Raw genomic sequence first — 13334 nt, 5'->3', positions numbered from 1 at the left:
TTAATATGAATCTAGACTCAATCTAGACTATAAATGTTTTTTTTTAAACTAAACAAAAAAAAACACACACACACACACAAAAAAAGCACTTTATTACTTTATTTTGCGGTATAACGACGTATTCTTCCGCCGCGCTGCCGTTCGTAAAAATCGAAATGCCTCATAAAACGAGGACCAGCTGTACAGTACATAACGAGGAGGGACTACAATTTTGAAAGAGCGGAAAAAAGGAAACGGATGTTGACTGAACCAATGAGATTGCGTGACATCATCCAAACCGGAAAAGGAAAACAACCCGAAAAGAGCGCCTGGATTGAAAGTGTAGACGTTAAACCAAGGTAAAAATCCTAATATTACTAACTATTTATGTTTATATTTCTGTTTTGATATTTAGGAAGAACGGTTTAATCCCAACATATATCCAGAGACTACAAAAACGCTCTCTGTCCTGCACTGTCTTGTTATGTGTGTGATAGTTTTGTAAAGATTGACCCTTCATCCATGTATAAAATGTGTGAGGTTGGCGAAATAAGGAAACAATTGTCACATTTTACACAGAAATGATCATTCATGCAGATGAAGGATGTCCGTCCACTAAATGTAGCTCTGTTTAAATGTTTGGAAATGACAACTGTTGGTAAACTGTTAAACAGAGATGAGAGAGATAAGCGTTGTATTGATAGTGTGGAAAATGAGCATTGACGGAACCATGTCAATAGGAATGAAGTATTGATGATTGCCTTTTCTGACAACGGAGTTGCTGTGATTGTACATTAATGTGTTCTGTGCAGATAAGCACGCCATTAGATCAGCACATTATTTCATGCCCATATAAAAACGTGTAAAATACCCCGATGTAGCTGTATGTAAAGCTGGGGAGGCCTTTCCTTTTGTGCTTGCCCAGGTTAATCCTCGTCGCCGTGACCATGAGTTTCTCTCCATTTCCACCTGATGTCCTCGCTGGCAACAGCATCCAGCAGCAGAGGGACCGCTGGGAGATGAAACGGAGCCGAGCAGCCAGAGAATTGGTGCAGTCGGAGCAGCATTACTGCCAACAGCTGGAGCTTGTCACCACTGTAAGTTAAATATTAAACATTCAAATACTCGATTTGCGGGTTACTCAACTAACTCTGACATTTTTGTTGTTGTTTTTTTTTTTTTTAACAACAAACAAGCTTTTAATGACGGCAGCAAACTTAAAAAAATAGCACTTATAGTATAGAGTATGGCAATAATAAATAATAGCAAAAATGCATTGTAGCCCTGTTAAGTTGATGGAAAATATTAGCATTTTATTTAATAAAATGTTTGTATCCACTTCTTGTATCCCCTGGTTTGGCCACTTTACAGCAGATCTTCAAGACACTTAGAAAAATGACCTCTGGGAGAGTTAAACTTTCAAGGCTCCAGTATGTCACAAAATGTGTAAAACCTTTGTAGCCATTTTTGATTCAGTCATACAGTTCATAAAGGTTACTGCATAGTGAATAGCAACACACGGAAGGTAGAAGGCGTTGTACCCAGGGACAACAGACTTTACCACCTACCAGTGTTGCCTAATTTCTACTCAATTACTCTCCCTCCGCCCGTATACTCCAATTAGGAGTCATTTTAAGCCTTGTGCTCATTCAATTTGCTAATCCCATTTCCGCTGCAAATGACTTGAGACCAACACAGCTGCCACTTTAATGGGACAACATTTTTCTATACTTGTTTCTTGCAAAAACCTCCATCTATAGCAGGGGATGATGACACTGCAAATGCTGACAATAATGGATAAAACAAGATTGGGGTTCATTAATAAAAGTCTATTATTATTTACATGGGAGCAACTAATGAAAAGTTTATCAGTTCATTGCTGGGTTCTAATTCCAGGCAACATTGCCTACCTTGTTTCTTCCAGTACTTTGTGGAGATTTTGAAGGCCAAAGGAACCCTGAGGCAGGACATTAGAGAAAGCATCTTCAGTTCAATTAAAGCCATTCACTCAGTAAACCAGTAAGTATCCCCTTGCATAATTTACGAATATCAGCGCTTTAAGGGCAGTGAGAGACTGTGTAAAGTGATGGGGAAAGCAGTGGGTCCCCTGTGTAGGAATGCACTCATGATAAACTCTAGCTTTATTAAAGCATCATCCTTATCTTCACCATTAGTAGGAGTCAATGATACTCTGTAAGGGTATAGATGTTCTTTTCACCCCCCTAGGGTACATTAGCGCATGTGTTATAATTTGAGAAGATAAAGCGCGAAATGGAAATGATCGTTATAATGGGAAAACTTATGAATTGTAATTGAGACAACTTTTCCCATCGATGCAATCCGCACTTCTGACAAATGATGCACAGTCATTCATACAGTTTACTCCATAATAGAAATGTGGTGCTTGTTATCATTTTTATTAATTATTTAAAAGATGAATTAAATGTATTTAGATAATTGTGTTATTGTGGACTATCAGAACAATTTGTAAATATGACCTATTTTCTATTTTTTTTTGGAGTCATTTATTTATATTCATTATTTATTTTTATGTAATGTTTTCCTTCAGAATGCAAACTAGTTGAGACTAAATCATGCTGTCTGCAGGCAAGAAATGCACGCCACTTTGCCTCAATTCCTTCATGACGTCATTAATCAGCAATCAATTCCACACAATTGACCACGTTTTCCATTAATTAATTCTAGTGCTCATCTGTTTGTCTGCCATCTCCAGGCCGAATGGGAGGAAAAAAAATAGGGTAGCGTAAGGCATGTGATACAATGAAGACTGAAGTATGAATTACACACTGTGACGTATGGGATAAATGGTTCTGCACTTCCCATACATCTTCATTATGGGCCCCGCTTATTGAATTAGTGGTTTAAAAGCAACGGCAAGTAGTAAGTACTCCATTTAAAAACATTCCATTGAGAGACAGATTTATCACCTAGTGATAGATTAGATTTTCTCATATTCTCTTCTCCCACTACGACTTTTGGTCGGCAATAACTGTCTAGTAAAGTCCTTTAGATTAATATGTGAGGAATATTTCAACCACCTTTTCTTTATCTCCGTTACCCGCTGTAAACATTGGGTGTGGGTGTGTGTATTTTGACAGCGCAAATAGAGACTGTAAAGGGTGAGTAACAAGTGTCTGGATTATTAAAGGCTAAAACAATTTCAAAAGGAATTCAATTCCAACATTTTCTTTACAAAAATATATTGTACGCACCCCCACTCGTCTAAACATGGCATTCTGAATAATACTGCGTTTGTGGAATAGAACTAATCCACAGTTAACCCAAGTCCGACATAGTTCAATCGTACGCCCTAAGGCTTGTTGATAAAAAATGATTTTGTTCCCCCCGCGTTAATATGGAGTGTAATCATAGTTAAATCTGAATTCAACCCAAGTGCAACGTGTATGTATATTCATCTGATGTCCCTGTGTTTGTTTACTTGCCCGCAGTGGGCAGAGTTAATAAATTCTACCACTTTTTTTAAAAGCTACATTAGAAAAGGAGACATGTGAATATATTGATATGCCGTGCCATTCATTCTGCCGCAGACTGTTTATTGAGACGAGGCAGCAAAAGCAGCCATCCAATTATCCCTAGCTTCGAACATGCCAAAACAGGAATAAGACTTGAAAGGCCTGTCAGCGGATCAGGTATGAAGAATAGCCACAGTGGATTTAAAAATGGGAGGCTGGGAGGGGGGGGGGGGGTCGTCATGATGATAATAATAGGTGGAGCATGAAAGGTAGATGAGACAAGACCCGTTGTGTGATCAACGAAATTCCACGCAATTGTTTGTGCTATACCGGCAAATTCACTTTACGTTTATGTATTCGTCATATTAATGGCATCCTAAACAATTGATATTCATGCCACCCTCAGATGAACGCAACTCGGTGGGAATTGTTGGTTGAGGTCATATCCAACCCAGATGTCGCAACTGCTTGGAATTAATGCAGATTAACACGACACATGCCGAATACTAATCCCACCCCACTGCTGATGGCCAGACATTTAATTGCTGTAAAAAAAGAAAAGAAAAGTGAAAAGTTAAGAAAAAAAAGGTAATCTTTAATTTCATATTTATCATAATAGCCTGTGGCAGTAAAAGGGAGGGGGAGAAAACGGAAACACTATATTTCCCGCCCTTTGCCCTCGTTAGAACTCTCTCGGCTGCTCCTGCATCTCCTGATTATGAACAGAGGCTACCTTGGCGTGCAACTTCATTAAAATCTATTTAAATCAACTTCAACCGAAATGTGCTCCTTCCAGCGTGTGCGAACAGAAGTCTCTGGGAACATCATTAGAGAGTGGGAATGTGTGTGTGTGTGTGTGTGTGTGTGTGCGTGTGTGTGTGTGGTACTTCCTCTAAGTTTGGATAACAAGCTCCTTCACCAGTGTCAACACCCCCAACCAATTGCGTCCGTGTTGCTATAATGCGCCTGACAGGCTGACGACTGTTTTGCCTTTGCCTTGATTCACTTGTTTTGCTCCTGAGTTCAGCAGGCATGTTCTCACTACAAAGTGGCCCTGGGTGCCCTGAAGGTAGACCTACCGTCTGGGTCTTGGTAAATACACCGAGGCCTACAAACGGCACTACAGAGCCTTGTCTGCTAAACCTTCCCCATTAACAGTGGGGGGGGAGGGGCAAGTCCTTCTAAACTTTGCTCAACCTCCGCACTTTCTCTAAACATGTGTACCTTTTGCCGCGAAACGGTACTTCAGATGCGATCACGCCTCATTTGAGATCACACTGATGCAGAACAGCGGTGTTTTCTCAGGCACTAACTCAAAGTCCAATGCGCTTTGACTGCAGGCTAAATGTGCGCTGGAGGAAGTGCTTGAAAATTAATGCGTCAGAGGTCTTTGATGCACAAAATATATGCGGCGTGTATTTTGGTTGTGTTGAGGATGAGGACGTTGTTATGTCGTCATGATGTCTGTCTTGTTAGCGTCACCTAAATATACGTGATTGGTAGGGCTGCAACCAGCCAATTAATGCAAAGAGATATGTAAATTAAGTTAATTGAAGAGTCTTACTTGTCCAACGTGACTGTACTTGAGAATTGTGAACACGTTTCAGTGGCGAGTCACACCTGCCGATTGACCCAATTATTATTACCGGTATGCGTAAATAATATTTTGAGGCACCACATATTTTATTGATCCACAAACAACATGGGGTGATTGCCAAGGATTGTAGCTCTAGGCTGTTGGCAATGATCTTGTGCTTTTCGGCAACAGAGGCTCGCCACGCTTTGCTTTTCAGCCACATGATTTTTTTTTTTTCACCGACAGCCTAAATCTCATAAAAGTAAACATTGCTGTTATGTTACCTCATGTTACTATATATTAAGAAGATGATCATTTAATATTTGTTTTTTTGTAGATCTTTGCTGGTGCACCTGGAAAATGGCTACTTTGGAAGGGGTTTTGACCAGTTTTGCCCTCAACTGCACCACTACAACGTCTTTGTGGATAACATTTACGATGCCCAAAAAGTGCTTTGGGTAAGGCCCATTTTCAAGGTCATTCTAAAATGAACTACTGTTACTACTATCATCACGCACAAGAGCTTGCGGTCAAGTTCTATTGTCCCAAAATGTAAAAAGGAAATTTTCAAGGAATTCCGAACCCCTTCGAAACCCTAGTAGACACACTCTTTAAAAAAGCAAACTCAAATCACACATGCTAAAACTGTGTGACAGCTTCAACTGCACTAGCCAAGGCAGGTTTATTTCCATGACTGACATGAGTGACAAGTTTAAGGCTTCATGTCACCCAAATGTTGACTTCTACTCATGCTGACATGATGTGCAGATGCATATTTAATGACTCCACTAGCACCACCCTTCCGACCCCGCACTCAACACCTTCTCTGGGCTATGCTGCCCAGGCATAATGAGTAACAAGACGGGGATTTTGGAGTTTGTTAGTGGGAGTATGACATGAGGTTCAGGGGCCGTCACTGTTAGGTCCATCATCGGATATACAAGCTGAATGCAGATATTACTTAGTGGGAAGAAAATGGGTTACAAACTCACTCGGTCTCTAAGCATGAAGTGTTTCTTTGGGTAATGTCATAACCAATATGGCGTATGACGTGTGTAGTGGAGGCAGAGCACACTGCATATGCTGTTTCTTTCAATCACCTTGTCAGTGGCTATTTTATATGACAAATTAATCATGTCATGTTGGAGGACCTTTCACATGAAAAGCTGCTGTGCCGCTAGTTTAGTTCAAGGAAGATGAATAAAAGACATGTTATGGGATTGGATTGAGTGGCAATACAAAATACAGCCTTGAAAGCAACATTTCCTCTACGCTGCAGCTGTGTCTAATTCGTCTTTTATGATAAATTGTATTCCTTTGTCGATCCAGGTCCAGCTGAAGAAAAACAAGTCCTTCAGACGCTTTAAGAAACTTCAGGAAGGCCGGCCTGAGTTCAACGACCACAAGCTGGAGGACTTGCTTCAACTTCCCATCAAGCGGATTGATCAGTAAGCTTTTCCAAATGCTGATTGATTGAAGAAACTAAAACATAAACTTCTACCAATTTTTTTTAGCTTTGTTCTAACTAGGGCTTTTTTTTTTGGAAGATGAATTAATCACAGAATTGCAGAAAAAATGTTAGGCTAATACTAGTGTTGTTAACGTGACACGTTACCAAATTTCTAACTTCGGTCATCAAGCACGAACGCTCGCTGTTCTAGTAACTGGATAATAATTTTGGTAAAGAAAAAATTAGTAAGGATATTTTTAATAATTAATATGTGGCTTAGCATAGTATATAGCTTACTAATTTAAATGTAATACCCCGTTCCCTATGATCTTTCAGAGAAATTAAGTATAATCAATCAATGATAACATTCTTTTGGTGTCTTTTAGAAAAAAGTTTTATACAATAAAGTTCCCTTTGAATAATGGTGTTATACTAATCTCCGACAATAAGAAAAATCTGCAAAGTAAAAAGCAGATGGTGTCAAATTATACCCTGACACCAACTGAAATGATACTTGCATAGTAAGCATTAACCGTAACTATTATTATAAATCGGAACAACAGCCCACACATCCCCCTCCTATTCCCCTTCCACTTCCACATGCTTACACTTGCAATAACAATATTATTTTTACATTATGTAAAGTACATCAGTGCTTTCTCAAAGGTATTGTTGTCCCAATACGCTGTGAATAAACAGTTCACCACTAACATATTTTTACAGCAAACAATGGTGTTTGTCTCCCATCACAAAATGTTTCTACATCAGTCTTTTTTTTTTTTAAACCTGTTTCTTAAAAGCTAATGAAATGTGCTACGATCACATTCCACCACTTCCCTAAAGTGTCACAGATTTCACGCATGAGTTGTTTTTGCTTTTTGATTGTTTTCCTTTCATCAGTTTTTTGCCGCGATCATCACATTGATGACAGATATAATTATTACTATTTGATGTAGCACCCACGTATGTAATCCATCCGTCCAGAAACTGTCAAACTCGTTTGTTAAGTACCGGTTTGTGTTAGCTGTAATTTCATGCGGTCCTGATCTTGCTTGTTAATTAGCGGAACAAGAAAAGAAATCATCTGAAATGTGCTTTCCAATGCAGCGCATTTCGTGACACTGGTTTATCAAGCCGCTTGTTTGCGTCTTAATTAGGTATTTTCCATGCTCATCATCATTCCAGATGTACTATCAAGCCCTTGAAATGTTGTATCCATCTAAGTTGCGGACGAGTTGCTGTGAGATAAGCTCACATCAGAAAGTTTATTTGGACATTGAAAAACGGAATTGGCCAGTTCCTTGGAGGTGGGGGGGGGGGGGGGATGAGTAAATTATGCAACATTTAAAACAAAATAAACTGATAGAGTATCATTTATAATTTTCCGAATTATGTCTTATTTATTTTAAATTTGAGAGGCTAAATGTGCTGGAGTTAAAAAGTCTACACACCCCTGTTAAAACAAAGATTTTGTAATATAAAAATATATAAGACCAAGATAATTTCAAAATGTTTTCCACCATTAATGTGGCCCTTTAACCTGTACAAATTATTTTTTTTCCCCCATATTTTTGTGAGGGGGACATAAATATCAACTATGATGATGTGCTTGCACAAGTGTACACACCCTCAGTACTGGGATGTGGCTATGTTAAGACTCTTCCAATCACATTCAAACTCCAGTTGAGCACACACCTGCTACCAGAGGGTGTGCACACTTGTGCAACCAATTTATCATAGACACTTTAACTTCACCTTTCAAAAAGATTTTTGAGTTGTACTGGTTGCAGATCACAATAATAGTGAAAATTAGTTTTGACTCAAAACCAAACATTTGACACCGCTAAAACCTGACATTTGAACACTGATGTGTAGACTAGACTTTTTATATCTATAAAATTGATCAATTCATTTTAACATCATTGGACTCTTGGTAATCTAAACCCTCGTGTCAATGCGTTGCTTTGATGACACTGTGGAATCGTGCCATTTTGACCCGCTACTCATTGTTACAAGCTGAGAGGAACATAAACAGAATCAGTCTCAGTTCACAATAGGGAGCCATTACCTACACATAATAATGTCCTCATTTGGACATGTCTGCTTAAACGTTTGATGTACTGCGTACATTTAAATCCTTGTAGCTTTTGCGGCCTAATAACAATTTGTTTATTTTGTGGTAATATATTTTTTTATATGACTGTAATAAAGAGACAATGTTATACAGAACATAACATGGCAATTGTTTACAATTACTTGGACAAGGTGTACAAGAATAACCTTGTATAATGAGCCACATGTTGCATCAGAGAAGACAAAGACACATGTAGTTGTCTGTTTTGGTAAATTTCCATTACAGTTTGTGTGTGGCTTTATAAATATACTGCTGTAAAACATTCAGTCCCAGTCCCTATGATATACAATTATCTGTGCCTTTGACACATAATCAGTCTCCAGTGCAACCTCGTGTTGCTCAGGGTTTCCTTGTCCACTTCCCGTCATTATCATTGATTCGTCTGTCGTTCTGTGCGGAACTCAGGAGACTCGTGGGACGTGTCTAATTCTATGATGTTTTTAAGTAGCATGGAGATAATCATTGCTGGCTGGCCTGGCACCTTTCCTCACTTTGGCTCTGTCGCGGCAAACGGCAAGAAAATTGTTGTCCCGTATCGCCATTTAAGGATGATGGATGGCGAGCAAAGCCCGGGGTGTGGATACTTATGTTGCTGCTCGGGGACGACTAAAATAATTGCCTTTATTAAGTGGCGTTCACGAGAGCCGACTGGAGTAGTCATCTGTCTCCTCTCTGCTGAGTTCACCATTATGACAGTGATGGGGTCTCAAAAAGATTGTGGTGCTGAATAACAACCCCTCTCTGCTTGTATCGGGCCACATTTATGTCAATAATAGAGTTTTAGCTCTTATAGAGGAGCCAGCAGGCCTTGGGATATGTGTACTCTAAACCAAGCACAATTTAGCATAACAAGGCATTGACCCAGAGGTAGGTTTTCTTCAGAGGAGGAATATGTTCTATGTAAATGGCATACAGTACAAAGTCAGAGGTCTTCGGGTCATTGTCGTTCTTGCTAACCATTGTGAACTGTCTCGTTGGGTGTCGTACTTAGCTGCCATACTTGAATTCATCTTTCATTCGACAAGGTGGGCTTTCAAGTTAGCTGCTTTTGTGTGCTCGGGCATTTATTCTGTCATCCCCTACAGCCTGGCACATTAAGGCTCCTCCAGACAAGGACAAACTTTTGATTAATTTCTTTTGAAACATTTTTCTGAAAGATGTGGTCTGCAGGTACATCAATGTTATTTTATTATTAGTTTTTTCACAGTAATTTGCTATATATTGTCTGTCTGACCCTGTACTTCATTGTTAGCAATGAAGCAAGGCTGGCAATAAAATCAGTCGCTTCATTTGGGCAATTCCATTTACAACCAAAAAAAAAAAAATGTTTTGTTTGTTTTTATTTGTTCATTTTTCCTTTCGCACAATCATAGAGACAATTCACAACATTCACTTTTCACATACAATTATACCTGAAAAGAAAAAGGGCAGACAGGATGAAGACGAATCTTATTAATTCCCGTTCCCGGAATGCAATCGGACGCAGATAATCAAAGTGGAAATTCGTCTTATATTTAGTTTTGTGGCTTGTCAAGTTGTTGATTGATGCATGAGCTCATCTTCCCAATAGCCTTTGTTGATCAAAACATTGATTTGTTTGTCCTGTTGATCAGTTCGGTCCAGTAGCATTTTATAGCTGAGCATAAATGTCAGCCCGCATCTAGCCACACCCTTCAGTCGGTTTCTTCCTCGTCTCAATTTCTGTTCATCGCTGCGTTCCGACGAGCAATCATCTCCAGGTTGTTCAGCTTTGTCGTCAAGTTCATCGCCATTCTGTTCGTGGCGATGTTGGATGCAGCTAGGTCGTTCTTCACCTTTGACATGTCGTCACAGGCCTTGGACAGGCCTGCTTGCACTCCAGTGATGGTGGTCAGAGCCGCTTTTTTTTTTTGCCCATCCTGCATTTTTCTGAGGATTCGATGCAGCCAGAGGGCTCCCCCATCCCTAGCAGAAGCATCCCATCCACCAGCGTGATGAACAGGTAAACTAATTTGTCATGAAAAGCTCAAAATTATTAAATCTCCAACCATTGAAGCTTGACACAAGCAGATAATTAGATGGACACTTGCTTTCAATACAAAGCATCATGGGTGGGGAGTCTCTAAAGTTAATTAGGCCTGGGTCCCTTACTGCTGTCGTGGAGCCTTTGGTTAGACTCCAACGTCCGTTTTGCATCTGTAACGAATGGGCGACACTAATGCATTGACGTCGGGTGTATATTGGAAAAAATAATTTGGTGAGAACTGTCGGTGATATTGTGCTATAAAGCAGAGTTACGACTGGATTTCCCAATGAGCGGGTCGTTTTCCACCACTGTGCATGTGCATGTGCACAGTGGGGAAACTGCAGGCTTAATTATTTTTCATTGTAACTAAACTGATTTCAAGCTTCCCTCCCGCTCCCAACCCCTGGTCTGATCTGATCATTTTCACCAATAACCAATCATCTGAACATTACGTGATCATCCCAGGTATCCAGTCACATAATCAGATCAAGGCAACTAATTGTTTTGTGTACCAGTGTGAACATCTCTGCATATTACAGTATTTAGAGCTACAGCATTCAGAAGTTGCATGAATAGGTAGAGTTATGCGTTCTTCGGATGCGCTTGTTTACAAATTGGAACCTCTGGGAAGCTAATTATAAAGATATTTATGTTGTTAAATTGATGTGTGCATACGTAATTCACATTACGACGCAGTCAGCAGCTCATGCTATCGTGGTGGTAGGTGCATCAAACCAGCAGCTTGTACTTTCTATAGGAAATATCTGAGCTGTTGGAAATCTGTTATTGTCTCATTATCTCTCTTTGCTGTGGTGCTAATGAGTGGGACAGGGCAGCTTAACAAGTAAGTGTCATTTACATTATTTGAAATCGGCTGTAATAATGCTCATTAGAGTGGTTCCTTTGTTACACTAGTGCTGTAATTAGAATTTCATCTCAACTCCTTGGAAAAAAAAAAAAAAAGGAAACGAGGGCACCCATTGCTAATAATGTCTGTAATGCATTTGTTACTACAAGATGATACAAGGAGAGAAGGAACTGGAATTATTTCTTCTTTTTAAGTGTGTCTTAATTGATGTTGGCTTAATTAGAGCTTGTTAGGCATTCATTTCATTTCTAATCAGTAACTGAGTACATGCACAATGCACTCCTTCTCTTCTTCAGCAAATCCTCCCACCACCTCCACCCACACACTTACCATTGTGTGAAGGCCCAACAAAATAAATGTGTGTTTACATGCTAGTGTTGAAAGCAACCTTACAACCGCTTCTCATCACAGATGGAAAATTATCAATATTACTTAGAGTCCCTTAGTTGTGAAATTCTTCTTAAAGTGCTATGTTTGTCTGGTGGATCACGATGGGCTATTCTATTTATGTCATTACTAGTACCTGGACTCTGGCCCAAAATCAGCACTGACTATTTTCGTTCACTGTTAATGAGCGAATGCCGAATCAACTCGAATTTGTTACTTATTGTACTTTTACTGAAAACGCTTCATAGTATAAAATTGAAAAATCCCAAAATCAAAATTGGGGGTGTCAAAATTAGTAAGTTAATTCAAATTTCCTTTAACGCCCAGTCGCAACGCAGCAGACAAGCCCACGTCAAAATTTTGCAGTAATAGATTTAATAATAATGCATATATATTTGTGGAGACTGGGGTCAAGTTGTATTTTACAATTTTCAAAATGTGGAGAATTTCACAAGTTACTTCATGTTAAATATTAGCTAGCTCTTAATATGAAAAGAAAAAAACACTAAACTGTCACTGTCTTACAAACGCAATTATGCCATCTAGTGGCAGAAAAATGACATCAACACAAATCAATATCACACTCGTTTTTTCTTTTTAATTTTACTCAATTTTATGAGTTAATTATGAAATTACTATCAATGACTTAAAGATGCAGCCATATTTCTATTGGTTTATCATTTTTCTACTTTTATGTTAACAAGAGTATGAAAACTTTAAAAAAAAAATGTTATTGTACATTTTATTGTACATTTAAAACAGATATAAAATTTGAGATCAATTGCGAGTTAACTATTGAAGTCATGCGATAAATTCCGAATAAAAAATGTGAATCATCTGACACCCTTAATCAAAATCTAAAATGGTAAAGAGCACTTGTATAGCTTATAGAGTTTGTGAAGATACATTCAGACACTGCTCGTTAGACCAGCCTAATTCCTTATTGTTCACTATCCATACAGGTGCAACAACCTTTTTTTCCTGAATGAGAAGTGTTCCCCATGCATTTTTGTTGAAGAAAAAAATTATCAAGTGGTGCCCACTTGATAACTGCATTTACTTTACCTTACGATTGCCACATTTCCACAAGGCCATACAGTTTGGTTTGTATGAAGCACATAACTCACCATTGAATTTAGCACAGAACAAAACATCTTTAAATCTTCCTTTTGGATTTTTCCCCCCTCAAATTGTGCTTGTTTACCTCCCGATTTGTAGCACACATGGGGTCTAGGTTAAGAAAAAAAACAGCTTTTTATTTTAAACATTTGTTTTAGACAGCTGGGGACAGTTTTTATCTTTTTGTGAAAAAATGTTGAAAGGAAAAAATCGTGAGATTTGTAATAATAAACAGGTTTTACATTTACAATTGTCAGCCTAGACTCTTTTCAGACAAGCAGATCATGGTAGTAAAATCACTCACAATTGGCTTATACCAACC

The 13334-nt window shown here is 38.8% G+C and overlaps 1 protein-coding gene across 1 annotated transcript in view; it reads left to right on the top strand.

Moving 5' to 3' along the window:
• Positions 1-240: 240 nt before the first annotated feature.
• Positions 241-13334, top strand: part of arhgef39 (Rho guanine nucleotide exchange factor (GEF) 39) — a 30744-nt gene continuing 17650 nt past the window's right edge. The window contains exons 1-5 of the mRNA XM_077545084.1: positions 241-338; positions 905-1076; positions 1904-1998; positions 5387-5507; positions 6379-6497. Coding sequence (XP_077401210.1) covers positions 253-338; positions 905-1076; positions 1904-1998; positions 5387-5507; positions 6379-6497 — 593 coding nt within the window. The 5' untranslated portion in view covers positions 241-252. The remainder of the gene's footprint in view (positions 339-904; positions 1077-1903; positions 1999-5386; positions 5508-6378; positions 6498-13334) is intronic.

This window comes from Vanacampus margaritifer, chromosome 15 (assembly GCF_051991255.1).
Source record: "Vanacampus margaritifer isolate UIUO_Vmar chromosome 15, RoL_Vmar_1.0, whole genome shotgun sequence".
NCBI classification, from domain to species: domain Eukaryota; kingdom Metazoa; phylum Chordata; class Actinopteri; order Syngnathiformes; family Syngnathidae; genus Vanacampus; species Vanacampus margaritifer.
Note: the sequence above shows the minus strand (reverse complement) of the source record. Positions and strands in the feature narration are given on the sequence as shown.